The following is a 21,579-nucleotide window of genomic DNA, read 5'->3' as shown; positions in this document are numbered from 1 at the left end:
TCTACCTGAGGAAGCTTTTAGGTGGTTCTGCAAAAGTGATGTTGGGATCCAGAGTATATCTGAAGAGGGATCCTTCCAGTCTCCGCTCTTGGTCCCCATATTTGATGGTGACTGGCAGTTCTGCAGACACATTGCTGGGACTCGTCTGGCATGCCAGCTGATCCTCCGTCATCTCAGAGAGGCTTGGAGAGACAGAGGAGAGAACACAGGATTAACAACCACTGCAGAGACAGATTTTATAGTACTATGCCCTTCTCTTTGCAGACAGTCTGCAAACCTCTGCTGAAAGTTCTTGTGGCTTATCTAAGCAAGCAATAACTGCTGGGTACTTGTCAGGCAGCAGCGTATGGACAAAAAACAGGTACAGTCACTGTCCAGACTGAAGAGACTGGACACAACTACCCAGGCATGTGCCCCTTCTCACCAGCAGTGAGCTGAGTCAGGGGTGCATGGCCCAGGGTGCAAGAGAACAAGCAGCTCTCAGGGTTAGGCTGCAGTTCCCTATCAGTGAAAGCAGAGTGTGAGGATGGGGTACAGTCCTGTCAAGGGCCATGCAGAACAGAGGTGTGTAGCACTGCTCACGTCCAAGGGACATGGGAAGGAATCTAGGATGGTCAATGACCCTCAAGGTGAGGATCCCCTGGAACACAGAAGGAGAGCAGAACTCCAACTGCTTGTGCTAAGGGCTGAACCAGGCAGCACCACACCCTGTGGGGCTCTGGGAAGGGCTCAGGGCAGTGCACAGCCAGTGCATGGGCAGGGGCTGATCTTACATTTGGCAAGGGAGGTCTCCAAGCAGGACGCTGATCTCGTTAGGATGGCCAGTCAGCAGCTTTGAGCCCAGAAGGGTAAGGCAGGTTCCTCCTGCTTTGGGGCCCTGAGTTGGAACAATGGATTTCAGCTCTGGGTTCTAGAAGAGGGAGGGGGGAAAAAGAAAAAAAAAAAGCAGTGAGTGACGAGGACCTCAAAAGACAAGACAAGAAAAGGAAACAGCAGAATATGTTCAGTGACCTCCAGTGCTCTGAAAGTAGAAGCTACAGTTCCCAGTCAAGGGCAGGCCTCAGCTAGGCTCCAGCAGCTACCTTACAGAGCAGAGACAACAGAGGAGGGATCAATCACTCCAGCAAGAACCAGGAATTCGGGACCTTTCCACAGACTGCCAAAGGCAGATGGATGCTGCAACCAGCAGAGCTGTGAGCCTCACACACAAACCCTAGGATTAACAGTTCAAAGGGATTGCTCAGATCAGTAATTGGATTAATAACTCAGGTTAGGAAAAACAAGGTAGCAAATAAAGTGTCTGTTTGTCTAGCAGATGAGGAGATTACCAGCAGGGAGCCCTGAGAATTTGTGTTGAGACCTGTGCTGTTAAACATATGTGTAGGTGACCTGGAAAGGGAAAATGAAATTTGATAAATTATTCACAATAACAAAAAAACTTTGTACCAGTGAGGAGCTGCAGCAAAATTTAGAGAAGTCAGGCAGGGTGGCACAAGTAATTCACTGCTGACAAATGAAAAGCAAGATCCGTGAAGTAAGAAGGAACAAGGAGACTACAGAAAAAAAAGCTAACCACATGTACAAAGTTGTGAGTTTCTAAGTAGTTCCTGCTCATTCAAGAGTGCTTTGGTAGTTGTACAACTCTAGCAGCTGTAAGCACAGATCTCAACAAAAACACACAAAGTGGTAGAAATTACTGGAAAGTGAAGTAAGAAAAAAAAACATTTTTATGCCACAGTAAAATTCCTTTTGCACTTCTCATCAGGGCCTCAAAATGGTGATAACAGATCCAAAATCAAGAGAAGAGCAACAGCATAGTTCAGCATCTATTTATGGTTCCATAGAGCCAAAAATGGAAAGAGCCCAGTAGTTTTCTGCATCTCTCTCCCCTTCCTATGGGAGAGGGAGACAAGCAACTAGATACGTAATTTGTAAGTTATGCAGCAAGGACGAAAAAGGAGCAATTGTATCTGGAAATTGCTTAAATATTATTTCACAGTTGCTGAGTTTAAAATATGAAAAAGTTAACAGAAACATGTTTAAAAATAATAGGAAACCTTTCTCCATACAGTGCACAGGAACTCTTACTGCCAGTAGCTGCTGAAGGTCAGAAGCTATAAGTGTGTTCAAACAGCAATTTGCAAATTAACAAAAGGAAAGTCAGAAGTCTTCATAAGATGTTAAGCCATCAATAAAAAAAAAAAATCTTCAAACTGGAAAGATACCCTGTATTTTTCCTCTTTCTTTAAGCATTTAATAGCTACCATTTTAAAAAAACCCTATAAAATCACTAGACTACAGGATCTTTAGTATTACCCAGTACAGCTGTTCTTATAATCTAAAGAGAGAGTGGGGGGAGAACAAAACAAAATAGAAAGAATCCCAACACACCACACCAGAAGTGCCTGGTAGAGCCCCTTAAGTTCACACAGCAAACAGCCATTTAGCAGGGATACTGGAAAAACAGGGGAGGTATTAAGGTTATGTTACCTGATAGGTGAAAACATGCCCAGAAACTCCTCGTCCTCCTCCAGGCACTTCCACCACAATATGCCCAAATCTCTCCGTCCAGCTCCCGCCAGTGACACACACGATACTGCAGGACAATCCAAGAACAGTGTCACACCAGGGAAAAGCAGGGGAGCTGCATCCAGCACTTCATGTCCTCAAACCATCCAACAACCACTGCTCCCTTCTTCCAGCCTTATCTCATGCTCAGAACATACAACCAGACATCAAGAAACACCTCTAAAAATGGATTAAGTGCAGCAGAAAAATGCAGGGGTCAGTTCCAAACAGGCCCATCCTATCTAAGGTTATTCTTTCTGGGACAGACAGGATGACACCCACTGTAGCACAGATGCATGAAGAGCCCAAGAACTCTGCAATTGTCCAGAGCTGATCAAAATCAGTCATATCTGGAGGGACTCCAGGCCAGCAGTGGTCAATCCACAGACCAGTGCTGTGCCTGATACCAGAGGAGACTCAGGACTGTGGGTTCAGCTGGCACTGGTCTTCAGCCAGTGGCCTCTAGAACCAGCCAGATCCCCTGATCTGCACCAACCATTCTTCCCAGCCCTTTTTCCAGACATAATTTAATATGTGAGATGCTAACAAGGTGAAAAGTCAAGTTAAACTAGGAAAAGAACAGCAAGGAATCCCATGTTACAGCACTGATTTGCTAACAGAAAAGCTACTCCGCAGGAGACTTCCCAGCTTTCCTGCACAGCACAAGATTAATTTTGTCTGGGCCTTGCTCAGGAGTGGGTTCCAGGTTCACAGCTATATCCCCTCAGCTAAAGAGGCTCAGGAATTTGAACTTAAGCAGTGCAGTCCAAGCCAAGATGCTGTGATGCCAGGTGATTTATAGATACAGAACACAGACAGTGCTAACCCCAGGAAAATTATGCTCTAGTTCTAGGATGCAAACAGAAAGCAGATGGATCCAGACAAACAAAGCACACAGACAGGACAACAATACAGCAGGCCATTCTCAGCAGGATCTTACCTGGCTCCCAGAGGGAAGGGTGCTACAACTATTGCTACCACAGAATGGAAAAACACATTTGTGATAGCTCTGGCAAGAGGTTACTCACAATTGCTCTCCTCTTCTCCTGCTGCTTGTTTGGCTCCTCTCCCTCCCTTGTCCAAGGCTCCCACCTACATGCCCTGCCACAGGCCAACTACACAAACATCCCTTTCTCCTTGGTCCCCAAGTCACATCTCCAGACACTTAACTATTGCTTTGTTATATGGTTCTCTCCTGGTCAGACACACCAGCTATGCAGTTCTCTATCACTGATATGAGCTGGATTCAGCAGGACAGGTCTTTCTGCTTCACATCCCTCTCTTTGCCACTACTTTTACAAGCACTGTGTGACCTGCCAGGCACTCCTGGTGACCAGAAGGGTGGCATAAGGCCCACCAGGACTCCCTTATGTGTCCCTGGTCGAGAAGGTCTTTTCATTTGGTTTGTTCCTGGCGGTGGAAGTCTGGCTGGCAAGTGAAGACTGACAGTCTAGGGGTGTGCCTCCAACCACGTGTTCCCATCCTCACCTTGTGTTAACATGGTCAGGATATTTCCCTATCAGTGACACACAAGCCATGTCCTTTGCTTTATTGAAATCACCCTGTGGCTGGGAGAGATATCCGTGAACTGCAGGGCTCTGAGCCCATGAATCCCTGACCTGGCTGGACTGCAGGCTCTGCATGGGCAGCATGGGCAGAATATGGCATCGCTGTTTGGCTGTTGCCACGTACACAACCTTATTTCTCCAAGGTCACTGCCTGAGCAACTACTCAGACAGTGATCTTACTCAGAGCACTCCCTGGGGGGAAATGGGCAAGGTCCAATACCTGCTACAGCAAAGGCAAAGACATCTCAGGCTGGGTGATCAGCCAAGGGAAAAGCCAGCGCCTGCCTCTGGGAGGAGGCTTCACAGATACTCTACCTGCTAGAGATCTCATACTCTTGAGCATCTACGGCACAGGGAATTCCTGCAACAGTGACAGTTTCTGCAATGTCTTGATGTTTCTGCCCGAGGTTTGAGCCAGTGATGGTGATTCTAGTGCCACCTTCCACTGGTCCAGACAGGGGGTACACCTGCAAAGACATCCGCGCATGTGTAAATGTCACAGTATCTCAGACCTCTGCAGTCTGGCAACTGATCTACAGCACAGGGCTCTTCAACTGCCTGCTTGTGTCACTGTTATTGACTCCTTTTACTGGCTTGGACTAGTACCAAGGTCACAGCCTCACCAGAAGAAAGGCCTTAAAGAACACCACAGTTGGAGCCTTCTTTCCCGTACCTCGCTGTTGCCAGCAGTCCCCACCCAGAGGTGATAATCCACTTAGAAGGCAAAGGCTGCCCTGCTTTGCCTTCCCATTAACATGCTGACCACTCCACAGGGCATTTGTGCTGAAGAGTGGGAATGCACAAGCCAAGATACGTTACTGGTATTGAAGCAGCAAGCACCATTCCCCCCTCAGCATCAGGACGACAGTGAATCGCATGCTGCACAAACGTCAAAGCTCTGTCCCTGAGCAGCATCCAAGATAAAATAAGACAAGATGCAGCACATGGATGTTGTGTGCCACTGGAGGGAGGACAAGCTGACAGCAAAAGGGACACATGGCTACAGACACTTGTCATGTGGCAGTTAGCAAGAAACATTTAAAATAAACAGACAAAAATAATTAATTCTGGTAACCTCTCATGCCTTTCCCATCTTTGCTGTGCTGTTATCATTAGGTTTTGCCTTCCTTTGCCCCAGGCTCAGTTCAGGGTCTGGCTTGAGACAGTTGGAGGATCCATCCTGTGGACCCTTTCCCAGCTCCTGAATGATTCTGCTCCTGGTGTACGATTTTCAGCTTGCATGAGATACAAATGCATCTTTCCCCACTGTTTTCTATAAGCACACTGAAAGCCCAGCACAACAGTCGAGAATCCTCACAACACTGAGGGATCACAATTGAATAGGACTAACTTGCTCTTCAGATGGCCAATGTATTATTGAGCTGCACTGCTTGCACTCTGAGTTCACAGCCCCTTGATTTCCACTGCAGAGCGGAGCCCTCCTTGCCCCGGGTGCAGTACACTAGCAAATTACTCACAGAGTGAATGAGAGGTGCTGGACACAGGTCTTCAATTTCTTCCTTGCAAGAGCCCCTGAAGATACAGCTGGGGTTGTCACCTCCACACCACACACAGTTGTACTTTGAGTCAGCTGTTTGGCATCGGCTACAATCAGTGTGTCCCACAGAGCAGTTGTAAAAAGTCACTGCAAAGGAGAAAAGTTCAGAGGCATCTGCAAACATCCCCATGGGGCACAGAACAATACAGGAACACGGCACCTTCTACAGAACCCTCTCCTCCTCCTGCCCCTGTGACAAGCAACAGAAGTGAGGCTCTATGTTTTCTTTCACTCCTACCATGAAGATCTCCAGCACTGTCCACTCGAAGGTGTCGTCGCCTCTGCACAAACACCACAGCGTTGAATTCAAGTTGAGATGCTGTGTAACTGTACTGAAAAGACAAAGACCATCAAGAGGATTTAATAGAGGCACAGACAAAAGAGCTGAATATGCAAAAAGCACCAGCATCCACCCTGCAGAGTGCGCAGCACATACAGCCTACACGGAGCTTCCCACACATGCAGACAAGGCAGTGTCAGCTGGGGCAGTGGCAGCACAGGCCTGTCCTCACTGATTCCTACAGCCACAACTCTGCTCTAGGAAAGGTAGCAGGCTTTAATTCACTAGGATGAACACTGAAAACAAATGTGTGCTCACAGCAATACTTCTGTAAATTCCTAACTGCATTCCTAAATGGCGTATTCCTATCGACAAGCCACCTGTAGATGCAGAGAACTGCTCAAGCTGGCATTTATGCCATTTCAGTAGAGCTAAAGATGTAAGATTACAATTGGTCTGTAGGGCTCATGTGCACAAGAGCCTATGTTGTTCTTCTCCCTTAACTATATGACTTGGTGAACTAAAAATATCACCTCTGCTTGAAAATCTTGCCTTAAGTAAAATTCACACATCCTCCAGAAATGTATATGGCTGTTTCAACTTTGCCTGTAATCTTACAATCCACAGGCTAGCTTCTACTGCCAAGGAAGAACATTGGCATTGACAGCAGTTTTCTTTTCACAACAGAAAAAACATCACAGAAGTCACAATCCAGAGAAGGATGAACAACAGTGCCTCAAGCTAAAGCAGGAGCAGCAACATGCTGGCCAGTTCAGAGACTCATCTGTAGCATCATCCCCTGCTACAGCCAATGCAGCAACAGGTTGTGTGGCCCAGACTGCACAACCTTCCTGCAAGTTGAAGATATCAGTACTGCCAGGCAGCAGCATCACAGAGGGCCCCATAGTGCTAAATATTCTACAGATGTTATTGCAAAACATGCTCTCTTGTCCAGAGCTTGTCTTCCAACCTGCTGAGCAAAACCAGCACCAGTGTGAATTCTGAAATGGCACCGTAATCCAAGCACTCACCTGGTTCATCTGGCAGGTGATATAACAGAGAGACCGGTTTGTTTCATCTCCTTCCACATAAGCATCCATCACCATTGTCCTCCCTTCCACATTCAGGACACACTCATAGTCCCACTGCTGGTCCTGCAGAGAAGAAACACATGGCATCATTTCTCCATGACACAGCTTCAGGCTGCACAAGTGTCCTCCTGCCTCTCCAGTTCAGTACCTTTTACCAAGCCACTTACTGTGCCAGCAGTGTGCTCCTCTCATTCCTTTCGTTATGCCAACTCTACACTATATTCAAGGGCTCTCTATGCTGTCACTGCCTCCACGTATGAAAGGTAAACCAACACAAAACAAAACACCTAGAAGGGAGCAGGTGTGTCAGTGTGGGGAGAACTCAGCCCAAAGGGGGGAATTAAAGGAAAACCAGCGGGATTCTGAAGTTATGCCTGTTTGTCTCTGAAACACCAGCTTGGAAGTGAAGAGTGGAGTACACAGATTAGAGCAGAGCACGTAAAAAAACACCAAGTGTCTTTTTCTCTTCTCTCTGTCTCTTTCCTGCAAACCTTCCACTGAATTGTTTAGATACTTCTTGTAAAAAAGATGGATATGCATTTATCTGTAACCAGCTCTGTTACTCTGAGCAGAGCAGTATGTCAGGTTTACCGTATAAAGTAACAATCAGACTGTGGGCTGTGTGCTCTGAGGCAGTTGTTTGTAAAAGGTTACTAAATCATCTTCTGTCTTGAGAAGCAAAGAGAATTTTTATCAAAGCCACACCCAAGAAACAGCTGTCAAGGTTGCTTTTCCCCACTGCAGAAGTTTCAGGTATGACAGGAATAGCCACATGAACTTGAGCATGCCAGAAAGGAAAGGGAACAGATGACTTATCTTTAGTTTATGGAGACACAAACAATCAGCAGGGATTCAGCAGGAAGTTATTCCAAAAGCTACCATCTGCAGTGCAGCAGAGGTGCAATGTAATCCAAATGCATGCAGATCTTCTCCAGCAGGTTGGTGCACACCTGTACTCTCCCTTTTTCTGGGTGACTTTCTACCCACCAATAAATCCACCTATGGGATTCTTTGTGCACAGAAGGTCATTCCTCTAGGAGAAACTTAGGTAAAGCCACAACTGTGTCTTACATATATTTTTAGCAGTCCAGTGGCCAGGTTGCTTAAACAGTGCCCTGCAATAATACAGTTTCTTAAAGGTGATGGTGTTGAGCTGACTACCTGATAGAGGTGGAAGTTCTTTCCCAACAGGGTTATCTTCCTTGCCACGTTGACTGGAAACAGTGAAGATCCCTGGATTCCCTGCACACAGGGACATGCATCTGGACCCCAGCTAGGCTCTTCATTCTGACAAAAACACAGGGCAAAATCTCTCCTGAGTGTTGAAATACTAGATTGGCAGTCTGTATGAAAATATCAAAGAGTTACAAGCCTTAGACTATGAATTCCAAAGCCCAGTAACTTACCTCCTCCCAAAACTCGGGGGCATCATACTGATAATCGAGGTCAGGGTGAAGGATCCGAGGAAAGTCAGGGACATCCCTCTCTGAAGAATCGCCATCACCCGACAGAAGAGTAGAAGCAGAGAAGAGAGATGTGTCATTCTCAGCCTGCAGCAAATCCATCCAGTCCTCTGTGTCCTGAAGTTCTGTGCCTTCCTCCAGCAGCCACTCTGGGGGAGCTGATGGTGGGAGCTCTGAAGCAGATAGCTCAGTTCCCGGCAGTCCAGGAGAGACGTCAGAGGCAACAGGGCTCCCTGGCACCTGGCTGGGGGTCTGGGGAGATGGGATGGCAAATGTCAGTGCCTCTGTGGTGGGAAAAGGACTTGGAGCCCACTTGAAACTGGTGACAGGAGAGGAAGGTGTTACTGCTGCTGCAGACGTGTGCAGGGGGCTACCCACGGGGGTGGTGGGTGGGTCGGTGTGCCGTGGCTCCTGGGCTGTGGCTGGCTCTTCAGTGGGCAGGGCTGCGTGATCCACACTTTTGGATGGGCTGGTGAGGACAGATGCAGCGGGAGAGGTTGTCTCTGGCACAGTGACAGCGGGTTTGTCTGCTGGTGGTGGGAGCGGGGATTCTGTGGCGGCCTGGAGAGGGGTGGCTTCGGTCGAGAGAGTCAGGTACGTGTAGCTCAGGGTTTCCACAGGCTCAGTCATCAGATCTGGGGCTGCGGAGGGCGTGACGTGGATGGGCTCTGTGGGGGGCTCAGTGCTTGGTCCCACATGCACAGGGGTAGTGGTGGGTTTTGTGGCCATGGTTGGGGCTGTGGTAGAGGACTTGGTGAGGGGAGCGGCTGAAGAAGGATACACACTTGAGGATGGGATCTGGGCCTAGAGAAAAACAACACGGGGGGGCGAGAAGAGGGAAAGAAATGAAACAGTAAAACCCAAGCAGAGAAACACTCTGTATCACTTTGCATAGACAAGAGGCTGCTTCACCCTCTGGATTTTAATGAAAGACGTATCATATGCTGTCTTCTCAGGACGGGATGGGTGAATGCTCATAGTGCCAAAGATCCAGCAACATTCCCTCTTCCCACAGATGCCTGCTCTCACCTCCTCTCAGAGGGAGGTCTGGCAGTCTTCATCCCCCACAAAACTGCAAGGCCACCTGTGGCAGCCAAAAGCAGCAGCTGTTCCACCTCCCCACTCGCAGCCTCCCGGTCAGCTTGCTCTTGTCCCTCACTTTGAATACACAGGCTGGATAGTCCCAGGGTAAGGGTGACCTGCTTCATCTGATGGCACTTCCCCAGAAATCTGTAGTATTAGGGATGCAGAGCCTCGTGTCACTCCAAGGGGAGCTCCTCTTTGCTCACCTCCTTGCTTGATGTTACTGACAGCTGCTATTTTACCTGAGAAGAGATCTGACTCACTGAGGCTGTTGCAGCACACAGGACTAGGACTGAGTGGCAGACGTACCCTTTCATTGTAGATAATGGTTCCTTCCTCACAGGCTGCTTTGTGGGTGCAGAGGTGCTGCTGGATGCACCAGTTGCATCCCCAGAGACTGCTCACACACTTCTGGCACCTGGGACAAAGACAGAAAAGCAGCTGCTAAGAAAGGACGACCCAGAAAGGTACAGCCACCCTCACTAGAACTACAGAACAGAAAAAGCAGGTGCTCACGGTGCCGATTTCCACAGCAGGGCCACTGCAGCACAGTCATAGAAAGAGAAGTCCACAGAAGCAATGAAGATGTCATGGAAACGCACTACGAGCTTTATGGTGACATGATCTGAAAACGAAAATAAAAATTTCTTAGAAATGGAGCCCCTATAATAGTTTGCCATGCTGCTAGGAGATACAGCATGCTTTAGGAGAGACACTGTCAAACATAAGAGACAGATCCCTTTCCATGCTTCCAGCATCTCAATCACTGGATTATCCTACAGACACTAAAAACAAAACAGGTTGGACAAGTTTGTCAGGAGTAGTTTGTGACAGCTCTTGCCAACCCATGGGAAGAAAGCCTAGTCTGAAGATCCCTCAGTCTTTAGCTCTATAATTCCACTGCCACCTCTGTATTAGAGGAAGATGTAACATTAAGGCTCAAAGCTGACTGCCTTTGTCATCTACAGGAAAATGAAACCCTGAGAATGGACATGGCCCTTTATATACTGCCTTCACCTTGAGAGCTTTGTTCTACAACCAGACTAAGAACTGAGTCAGTGAATAAGTTTATAAGAGACTCATAATCTCAGTTGAAATGACTGAAGGTTTATCTGCTTTCAATCCAGGTCTGACATCAACTACAAGCCTCAGGACAGCCCTGTTCTCTTTGGGAAGAGACTGTCACTGTTTTCTGTAGACTAAATAGCTGCAGAGATGGTCAGAACTTGCTGCAGCTGATAGCATCAGCCTAAGGGAGATATTTTGCATATGACAGTACTAAATCAGATAATTAATCTTGTTCTAGACAAATGCCTCCAACCTTAGAGTTGGTTATTAGTTCTCCAAATAATAGGACCATATTGCATTGCCTGCTCCAGTCCAGGAGCTGTAATTTCTCAAAGGCAGTTGGGTATAAAGATAAGTAACAAGAACCTTGTCCACTGTTCCTCTCAGAATGAGAATTAAGGGCTCCTCTTGCAAGCAAGCTCTAGTCACAGCAAAACAATTAACATGTGAAGAATCAGTCAGGCCTAAGCTGGGTTCCTGATAGGACAGCAAGTAAAGCAGTATGCTAATCAAACAGTTAGTAATGAGGGGTGTATGGAAACCCATGATTAGGAGAAAATAAGGGTATCCTATGCAGCTGGAGGCTGGAGTGACTGCAGTACTGCCAACTCCTATCACTGTCACAGAGGTGATTGCATTTGGCAGTGTTGGAAGGGATAACACCTCCCAGCATTTCAGGGTTACGACATTGTATTTATAAATATTCCTTTCTCCAAAAAGGCCATTATTTCCCATGACTGCCAATAATGCTGTTTGACAGTACAGAAGATGAGGTCGAGCACTTGCAAATTGAGAGTAAGAGTTTGTGCTACCAGCTTGGGGCTCAACAGCTACAAGTGACAGATAAGCTGGTATGCAACCTCTAAAACAAAGCCAGAAAAAGGCAAATACTTTAGTGTGCTGGGGAAAGTATTATAAGTAGGAACAGCAAAGTGCTGGTATCTAAGGCCCTGATGAGATCTCATGTAAAAAACAATGTATGAATTACCAGCTTCAAATTCACCTTAGCAGAGCACAGACGCTGTACAAAGAAGGACTAGCAACAGAATGAAAGAGAGAGGAAGTCTAAGGAACAGAAGAAAAAGCTGGCACAGTTAACATGGCAAACTTCTATGCTAGGAATGCCTGTTCATCGAGTGGGAGAAGAGCTGTGGAAGCAAAAGGACAACACAAATAGATCAAACAGGCAGAAACCATCCACGAGCAGGTTTAGGCCACAGAACAGGAGCCCCTTGCTAAGCCACAGAGATGCAATATGGAAGTAATGTAGGTAAAGCACCTTGGAATAAAAGCACGACTGACTTACAAAGGAGCTGATAAGAATATCCTGAAGCCTGGAATAATGAGAACTAGACTGTGGCTTTATCTACACTGATTTTCACAACTCTGCTTAAATTCATGCCCACATTTGTACAGCTAAACAGGGAAGCCTATCCTGCCCACTCTGCCTGCAGTGGCAGTGCGTGAGGCCCTTTTTTGCTCTGTTTCTGACCACCCTGGTTGTTTTGTTCTAGGCTACAGTAGTGTGAAAGCCAGATATTATAATACTGTAAATAATACTGAAAATGAAGGAGTTTGAGATTGAATGAGTGTCATGTTATGTCCACGGAGGTTGCTTCAGACCCATTAGCCAGCTGCATACTTGCCTGGAAAATCTGCTCAGCCATTTAGGTGAATCGTGTGGAACGTTTCCCAACTGGCACCTGATGAACGAGCTCTTTGAAGAGATCAGCTCATCAGAGCTCACACTGACAGGCTGGGTAAAATCCAATGCGAAGAAGATAAACTGAGAACTTTCCAGGTCCTTTAGAGTGGCCAATCAGCAACACTCAGCCAGCTATTGTTCACAGGCTAAATATTTTCTGAGTTTGTGCCGCACTGCAGATTTATTTCTAACTTTAAGGACCATGGGTCTCTTCTTACACGTACTTCCTTCTCCCACTATGTGGATTTTGAGAAGGTTTGCATTTTGTTTGGTTGAAATAATACAGCAGTATTTAAGAGAGTTCTCTCTCCTGATTAACAACAAAGCTGCCAAACCAGTCACCCCTCGAGACTGCATTTCAAATAACACTCAGATTTGCATACAACCCTTCAAACGGGATCTCTTTTCCAACTATCAGAATTTGGCATTGGAATTTGGCAACAGCCCAAAATAGCACAGGATGTGTGTGACACACAAGAAGAAAGCAAACAGATATTATGAGGAATGAAATGAACACCTACTGACGGTCCACATACATCCATGGCTGTTAATCCTGGCAATCCAATAGACCTACAATGTACTTTCTCCCAACAGTGTTATCAGAGCTATCATGCTCCATTTAAAGCATTTCACTAACCTGTTCCTGTTGGCAGAGCTGGTGCTTGGCTGGGATCTGGAGAAGGACACATGATTCCTGACTCTGTCAGAACTGCTGGGCTTTCATAATCTTCAAAGTAACACGAGTAAAATTCTTCCTCACGCAGAGAAGGCAAATCCGAGATGGCCAAGAATATCTGCCAATTCAATGTTACCCAGTAAATAATTTGCCCTCTAATAATTTGCTCTCATTTCATCTAATTTTCTGGGTCTGCTTTTTCAAAAGAAGAGCCCCATAAAGTAGTTATCTGCACATACACTCATTTTCCTCTAATGTCTCCTTGGACTGACTGTTCCATTCATTCATTTCTTGCCATTCCCAAAACGAACTTGGCATTCCTCCAACAACTGACAACTTCCTTTGCCCAAGCCTCTAGCAAAAGACAGGTTCTTGCCACTTCCTGACACAATGACAGACTTCAAATCACTCCAGCACCTTCTTAGCTTTTCTGCCAGCTCTCACATGCCAGACTGGAGATGTAATTTTGGGTAACTCCTTTCAGATCTTCCTGACAGCAAGTGTCAGGTATAAACGTTAAAAGCACAAACACTGGCACCCTATAGATACTCAAACAAGGAGGGACCACACCCAAGCAGCCATCACATACTCCAAAATACCCAGTAACTCGTAGCACGCAAGGACACTTAGTTTTATGAGGAAAAAAACCCCAACAATTAAATTAACAACTTGGCAGTACCAGCAGGTAAGTCCCTCATGTCAGCAGAGAACATGCTTGAAGGTTCATTGGTTCAGTACCCCACAGAAAGCAACAGAAAGACTTGTGACTCCTCAGTCTGCAGGGGACTCTCTACAGCTTGAGCGTCATCAAAGGATCATCACCACTCACATTTCTCTTTTCCTCCCTGCTGATATTGGCTGGAGTTAGTGACTGGACAGACAGGCACTGCTGGGTAGAGTTAAAGCTCCAGAGCCACTGCTCACTCAACCTGGACCGCAAGCACTCGGAGCGACGGCTGCACCTGCAGGGAAACAGCAAGAAGCCCTGTGAGACATCCGTGCAGCGGGAGGGGTTTGGCTTCCAAGGGGACACTGACTGCCTCAAGCCTTGCTCTGGAGTCTTGGGGAAGCTGCTACACAAGCCACAGAAGTCCCAGCTTCCCACCACTTTCAATAATAGGATGAACTGTTGCCAAAATATAGATGGGTAGGCACTTCTGGAGTGTCAAGGGTCATGAACTAGTTCCTCTGGTTTTCTACAGGGGAACAGAGCCAGCAAGCAGACACAGACACATTGGAATAAGCAATGTCTCATTAAGCAACATCAGTAGGGGAGCAAGAAGGGAAACAATTATAAATAAGAGAGTGACACCAGAAGAAGAGACCAGATAGTTTCTCTACATTTGAAATGAGGAGGTTTGAGCTGCAGCCAGACTAAAGCCAGGCTGAAATCCACTAGACAAGAGAATCATGTGTGGTGAGCAAAGACCCAAAAAGCAATGAAAAGATGCTCTTTTAGGGAGGCATCAAGAGTAAGTCAGAGTGAATATCCCACTAAAAAGAAACTAAATCCAGACAGAGATATAAGGAGGAAAGTAAGCAGAGACAATCCCTAAACGTTATCTCTCTAAAATCCTTGCAGGTGAACAGGGATCTATCTTACCGTCCTTGAAGGACACACCAGCCACAGTAGGGATCTTTCAGTGCCAGACAAGATTCACAGTCCAAGTACAGGGAACATTCCATTATGGGAACCTTTACCACCTGTCAGAAAAAGAAATGAAAAGTGAAAACATATCACACACAACACAGCTCCCAGATCATTGGCTCCTTGTCCCTAACTAAAAAGTCCCATCATTTGCATGCTTGCCAAAGCAACTTCTCAATCCCCAATTTATCTTCCCATAAAAACAAAAACAAAACCAAAAACAACAACAACAACAAAAAAGGAACAAGTTTCCAGAGCCCATCTGAGTGGTCATTTCACATCAAGCTCTACAGAGGCACTGAGGTGAGTAAAGCACATTGCTATTCATAAGTTATCTGTGACACATTTTGCAAGGAGGTGACTTTATTTAGTCATCAAACTGTATTTTAACAAAGTGGATTAAAGAATAGCAGACTGAATATCATTCATTTTTTCACTTTCCTGGACTCTGTCATATGAGATCTCTCGTGACATGCCAGGTGACCAAAGCTGGAGACAGCAGCTCCGGCTGAGGCCTCTGAATCCATCTGCACTATTGTCCAGCTCTACCTGGCAGAACTGACTGGAAGTAGACCATGAAGCTTTGATCAATGGGGAACAAAAACCTTCTGCCATCTAGGGGCAAATTTTACTTGCAAAACTTCTCTGCTTTAACTTAGCGTCCTTGCTGATTCCACCCTCTTGCCCTCTTTAATCCGCTACTACACTTCAGCTACTACTGTCAGCTACTTTGAAATACCAACTTCTAATCCCAGACCTATTACTTTTGCTAAGTACATGATGTAATTTGCATCTTTTAATTGACAGAACAATTACTGTTAAGGATATATTTCAGATTTCCCTAATCTTCTTCCACTCACAGATTTCAACTCCTCCTTTGAAGTGTTACAAATTTTACAAGTATTTTAAAGTGCACTGGGGGAGTGAAGTGAAGCAGTAGCTTTCCAGCACACTCTCATTTTTTGTTTGTTCTTTCCTTCAGAGTAACTCAAGGGCTGCTTTTCCCCTTGCTAGGAGGATCCTTTTCTTTCCAGCTGAAGTTGCTGATATGAGTGGTGTTGTACAAATCCTCTCAAATAAAGTATCCATAGCTGGATTTCCTACTCAGCAGACACCAATATCCCAAAAGCCCGAGGCACCGCAATGCCTTTTTTCCTCCAACTACCTCTGGGCACAAACAGAATTACAGAAAGCCGGAGAAGAGGGAAAGGTGCCTCACATGGCTCCTTATACAGCTTGATTTCATCTGCAAGATTGTTATTACATTCCTGGTCAGAGCACACCTCTGCTATCTGAAGACATTTCCCACACATTCCCGCTTTTTGTAGGTTACATGCCGACAGAAGAACAGCTTAATCTCTTAACTGATTAAAAACAGAAGTGCTACACTTATAATACACAAAACCTCCCTTTTCTCTTTTAATCTCCTCCGAAACCAAGATGGGTCACATGTGAACCCAGAGGCTCACATTATTCTGCTCAGATGGAGATGCAGACTGTTGTCCAAACAATTCCTGCTCAATGCAGTGGAACCCAGGAATTTGTGGTCCCTTGTCTTCATGCCAGCAGAGCAGCCTTTTATAGCCTGCAGTTCACATTCCTCCATCATTGCTGATACAGTCTGACAGATTTAGGAAAATGCACATGCAAACAGGACACGGTTTAGGGTAACAAGGCTTCCTCCAGCTTTTGGAAAAGGCCAGTCCCCGTCCCTGTAAGTCAGACTGACAGGCAGCTGCTGCCCAGCACAGGCTTAGCCACACAAAGTTCCTCTGCCTCCCACGCTCCCGTCAGTAGTTTGGACCTCAAATGCTTTCAACTCCTCTGTGGAAGGGATTGTATTGCTCTTACCATTGACGGGGTCATGACAAAGAGGTGCTCCTGCAACTGGTCAAACAGCAGGTCTCCACTCACCATGCTGTTTGATGGGATAGCTAACGAGGCGTATATCTGTGCATCTCCCATGGCTCCTATGTACACCTGCAAGAGATCACAGCTGAGTGCAGGCAAAGCATCGCAACAGGAGTTGGGGACACCCTTCCTGCATCGGGAACAAGCTGGAACCCCCGCTCTGTGCAAGGATTTCAACCTCCCACCAAAACCTCCATGCAGTGACTTTGGCCACATGAAGCACATGCCTCACAGTACCTGCAGAAACCACATGGGATGCACCAGCCCTGATGATGGCTCAGTGCAGATGTAACCAAAGGCAACAGGACCACTGTTTGGGGCATTCACATTCTCTACAGTCAGCAGAGTGTGAGAAGAGACTGTCTTGATAGTAACAGTCTTTAGTAGGAACCCAACTTCCAAGGAACAAGAGAAAGTGCATTTTTCCCCTTCCACCTGAGCATCCTGGATTAGTTTTATCCTCTTTGCTTTCTGTTGCACCCATATCATACCTTGTGTAACCTCCCTCTGCTGTCTCCCAGAAAAGCAATGGTGTGGCCATCTTCCACATTCACTGCCACAGCTGTCAGACGGGCCTCGGTTTTCTCCAGGAGCGGGGCTGCTTCCAAGGGTACCCGGCTGGCCATGGGGCTGGGAGTGTGGTCAGAGCCACAGGGGTAGGCATACAGGGTGTCCTTCCAGGGGAAGCAGAAAGAAGAGGGAAATCAGTACCAAAAAAATGGATACAAGGAACATCATCACATTTAACACTTCCCACCATCCTCTTCTACCCAAATTCCTTAAACAGGTGCCCCAGCAGTGAATTCAGTTTTGAAGCCCTCTAAGCTTTTTTTTAACGGAGAGCAAAACCAGCCATATTTTAATAATAGTTTAGGTATGTTGGCTGCTTGTACTTTCACAGAATCTTGAAGACATTTCAGCAAGTTTATTCAGCATCAGTAGTGGAATGCATTGAAACTCTTTTGTAAGTTTTCCAAAAAAACATTACTGCCTATACACTGCCATGATACAGCTTTGGGGAAGATTTATTGTATTCTTCATAACAAAACAAAAAGATGAGAATTTCTGCTTTCAGTGCAAAGACACCTGGTGACAAGTATCGCCTCAACCATCGTACATGTTTTTGTTGTATCAACTGCAAATTAAATTCTGAGCCTGAAGCAGAATCCCAAAGCACCAGGACATATTATAAACACAGGGTGGGACACAACCTGCTCCAAAGTGCTGACTAACTACACTTAGGAATCACAGAGCACATACAAGAGTCATCACTGCACACTGCTGCAATTCTTCTGAGTCTTGTGAGGGTTCTGAACATTAACTCCACAGCACTGTGCAGAAACAGTCATCCTTCTGTGCCTGTTAGATCCCTCCCAGTCCCACCAAACCTTCACTTACTGCGTTCTAAACGAGAGACAATGAAAACCGCCAACTTATTTACTATTTGCATCTCTAGAGATAAGATATTCCATGATGATTCACCTGTTTCCTAAGTAACAAACTCAGTCTTGTCTAGGATAGTTCCTTTATTGTTTTATATCTCTCTTGACACCTTGTTTCGTTCCATTATAATTTTACAGTATCCTTTTAGAGTCTGAATGCAGGATTGTTTAGCCAACAATTATTATCTAAAACACCATTTTTTAATCGATCAGTGGCTTGTCTTCAAACAACGTGGCTTGTGTAAACACGATATTTTCACTCACCTCTCCAGCCCCTTACTAATTACTCTTACAAAGCTGTGCGTGTAGCAGCGGCATTAACCAGCAGTCTGCACCTACTCCAGCTCCCTCTCTTGCCTCAGGCAACGTGGCTGAATTTAGACTCCTTGTGAGCAGGGTTACACATTCCTTCTGTCTGATGTCCGTGGCTTTGCATTTGGCAGTGCTCAGCTGCACGGTACCATCCGGCACCAGGAGTGGAGCTGCCCCCGTCAGAGATCAGCGATAACAGCACAACGTGGCATTCCTGAGGCATCTGCTTATCACCTCTCACCGATCTCATGGAAAACCTGTCCCTTTCTCTCCTCTCCTCCCATTTCTCTGGTGTTTTTTTTTTGTTTGGTTTTTTTTTTGTTTGTTTGTTTTGTTTTGTTTTTTCTGTTTGTGTTGTTGTGGTTGGAGCTTTTTGTTTGTTTGCTTGTTTTAAATACTTGACTGCTTCCTGGAGAAACAAAAAGCGATCAGCAGCTTTTGACAAGGTCTATGGAAATCCCACAGTAAAATACATGTAACCTCCTGAGCTCTGTTCCCTTCTCAAATGCCTTGCTATGTTATTAGGGAAGCAAAGCTTGACACAGCAGTTCCATGTAACAAATCATCTCAGTTTACATTACCACTGTTTTCAGTCTGATGGCTTTATTGTTTTCCTTTCAAATACTAATTCATTGATTTTCTGCACAGTCGGTGTAAGGCTCCAACTTAAAACCTCAGAGGAGGTTATAACTTGTAATGATTTTTAGTTCTTATCATCCTCTAAACTATCATTCATTTTTAGTGACACATATCTTTTTCTTATTAGCTTTGTTATTTGATTCTTAAGCTTCTTTCAATCTTCTTCTTGTTACTTAAGAGATTTCTATGTCTCCAGTGGTCTAGTTCCTATAAGATTTATTAGGAAGCAGGCCACCACCCAATTTCCATGCTCCAAAGCATTAGGTATTTATTTTCAGTGGGATTCTAGCTACTTTGCAAATTGTATCAATTCAGACAAGGTCTGGAGTGTAACGACCTCACTACTGAGGCAAATTTTTCAAGCATTGCTCAAAAAAACCCCACACACGCAAGTCAGAAATATTTTTGCCCCAGTTGTGCTCAGCACTGCTGTTGCCTATTTGTGATGCCAAGGGCAAGTCACTTCACACACATTTATTCACCATAAACCAACACGATCTGTGCAAGCTCTCCCTGCACTGACACAGCCCTGCCGTGGCCTCAGTGAGGGTAATCACAGCCCAGAGCTGGAACTTGTTCCATTCTATGGGATTAAGACCATGATAACTATATGAATTACTTATATAAATTTATATAGAAGATGTTTGAATTGCTTTCAGTGAGTAACATCTTGGCAACGTTGCAGAAATTGCACTTCAGGACCATCCAGTGTCCTAATGTGACGCAGCAGGTTTGGATGAAGCTGCTGCTGTGAATTCTGCCTGCGCAGGTAGGAAACAACAGGACAAATCTACATCTATGCATGAAGAGGAGTGAAAGAAAAAGGTACATGCCTTGAAAACTATACCCACAGAAGATAGGCAGCCTTCCCAAGCCTTGCAGAAACATGTTTCACACTTCCAATTATCGAGTCACTAAACAGCATCTACAGCCTCCTGCATGTCACGACTAACAACAGATCTCCAGCAAGATGAACAAAAGAACAGCTTCTGAAATTCTTATAAAAACAAGCAATTTTTTTTTCCCAGTGGAAGAGATTGTATTGAACTGTAAAACTCAATCTTAGCCTCCCCTGATGGGCTAAAATCTGGAGGCAGAGTTAACTAGGGAAAAGGGCATACCTTGCGCACAGGCTGGTCTGGAGGCAGAAAAATGTGAAATTAATTAGCATTATCCTTACATCCAGCACAAGCTGCCACCATTGAAAACGATTTAAAACTGTTCCTGCATAAAATGTTCATTGACAGCCGCTTCCACTCAGCCCTTGACTGGAGCAGGCTGGAGCTGGCACAGACGCTTACACGTTGTTAGATCCAATCTGAACGACAACCGTGTGCTGAATGGTGAAGGATCAAGTTTGTTAGGACATTTACATATCATTGGACACACTTGTTAATAAAACGCCGTGCTTTGGTCAGCCCACCATGGGCCAAACCATGCAGCTGGAAGCCTGGGATCACGTACCAGGAATCACTGGTCTTTTTCTCCTACCCTGTGCACCCACTTTTCCACTACATCAAATGGTACAGGGGGACCCTACGTAATTTTGAATGAAAGATTCTTCTAAAGTGCTCACACCAGTTTGACATTTAACTCCATCCAGCTGCCCTAAAAATCACCTGTGATAAGTCCTTTGATGTGGCCCTGCAAAGGACACATAGGGCATGGCTAAGAAATACAGTGAAAGCAGGACATCAAGCTGGGCAGTCACTTGCTTCCCAACTCTTAGGTACTCTTCCTGACCTTACATTCATCCTGCTCCAAGTCTGTTCTTCACCCTTTCCTTGTCCCACAAGTACTCTACAGTCAGCTTTAGCTACTGAAGGGAAAACCATTATTTTAAGACTGGTTTTGAACCACACACCCAGCCCCAGAGACTTCCAAAGCTCTGTGGTACCACTTTGCTCTTTGTAGCACAAGGCTGGGAAGAAGCAATTATCTGCACAGCCTGTTCCATAGACGGGAGACACAAGATAACACGCTGCTCAGCTAAGGATCAGCAACGCCCTTGGTGCAAACAGCTGCTCACAGCCACAGACTCTCATGCCAGGACAGTGCACCCAAGTGAACGCTGCTGCCCTGTGTTTGTATCACCATTCCCAGTATCACAGCACCAGACAGAGTGGCTGCCAGACTGAGGATTCAGGGTCACAGCCACTTTAGGTCACATTTTTATCCTGCAACATCCCATCATGCCTTTGTTGTTGAAGAAGGATTACCATCTCCTACAGCTCTGGAGACAAAGAAGATACAGCTCAGGAAAAGGTCATCCTTGGGCTAAATATTCTGCAGAACTAAAGTAGTCTATAGGAAATCAGGATTTTCACAGAATCACAGAACTGTTAGGGTTGGAAAGGACCTTTGGAGATCATCCAGAGTCCAACCCTCTGCCAAGGCAGGGTCACCTAGAGCAGGTGACACATGTCCAGGTGGGCTTTGAATGTCTCTGTGCTGATGCTTGGTTTTGCTTATGTTGGTTTTCGTTCCTGGGTGCCCTTGTAGGCAGCTGTTGTGAGATGCACCTCACTGTAATCCAGCACAGCCCTTAAATCCCCTTCCCAACACAC

General features: G+C 45.8%; 1 protein-coding gene across 5 annotated transcripts in view; it reads right to left on the bottom strand.

Moving 5' to 3' along the window:
* The window catches only part of PLXNB1 (plexin B1), a 78,627-nt gene that overhangs the window by 16,964 nt on the left and 40,084 nt on the right, over window positions 1-21,579 (bottom strand). For all 5 annotated transcript variants that reach the window (XM_027882237.1, XM_027882240.1, XM_027882239.1 and 2 more), the window contains 16 exons: window positions 17,111-17,293; window positions 16,560-16,688; window positions 14,664-14,764; window positions 13,890-14,022; window positions 13,022-13,178; window positions 10,128-10,236; window positions 9,921-10,029; window positions 8,472-9,332; window positions 8,227-8,352; window positions 7,006-7,128; window positions 5,933-6,026; window positions 5,615-5,781; window positions 4,452-4,603; window positions 2,491-2,596; window positions 774-910; window positions 6-182 (listed from right to left, as the gene is read on the bottom strand). In XM_027882237.1, the coding sequence (XP_027738038.1) occupies window positions 6-182; window positions 774-910; window positions 2,491-2,596; window positions 4,452-4,603; window positions 5,615-5,781; window positions 5,933-6,026; window positions 7,006-7,128; window positions 8,227-8,352; window positions 8,472-9,332; window positions 9,921-10,029; window positions 10,128-10,236; window positions 13,022-13,178; window positions 13,890-14,022; window positions 14,664-14,764; window positions 16,560-16,688; window positions 17,111-17,293 (2,864 nt within the window). The remainder of the gene's footprint in view (window positions 1-5; window positions 183-773; window positions 911-2,490; window positions 2,597-4,451; window positions 4,604-5,614; window positions 5,782-5,932; window positions 6,027-7,005; window positions 7,129-8,226; window positions 8,353-8,471; window positions 9,333-9,920; window positions 10,030-10,127; window positions 10,237-13,021; window positions 13,179-13,889; window positions 14,023-14,663; window positions 14,765-16,559; window positions 16,689-17,110; window positions 17,294-21,579) is intronic.

The sequence above is a fragment of the Empidonax traillii genome, unplaced genomic scaffold (assembly GCF_003031625.1).
Source record: "Empidonax traillii isolate 1590-97213 ecotype Southwest subspecies unplaced genomic scaffold, ASM303162v1 scaffold104:size2570737, whole genome shotgun sequence".
In the NCBI taxonomy this organism is placed as follows: domain Eukaryota; kingdom Metazoa; phylum Chordata; class Aves; order Passeriformes; family Tyrannidae; genus Empidonax; species Empidonax traillii.
This window is presented reverse-complemented; position numbering and strand designations above follow the sequence as displayed.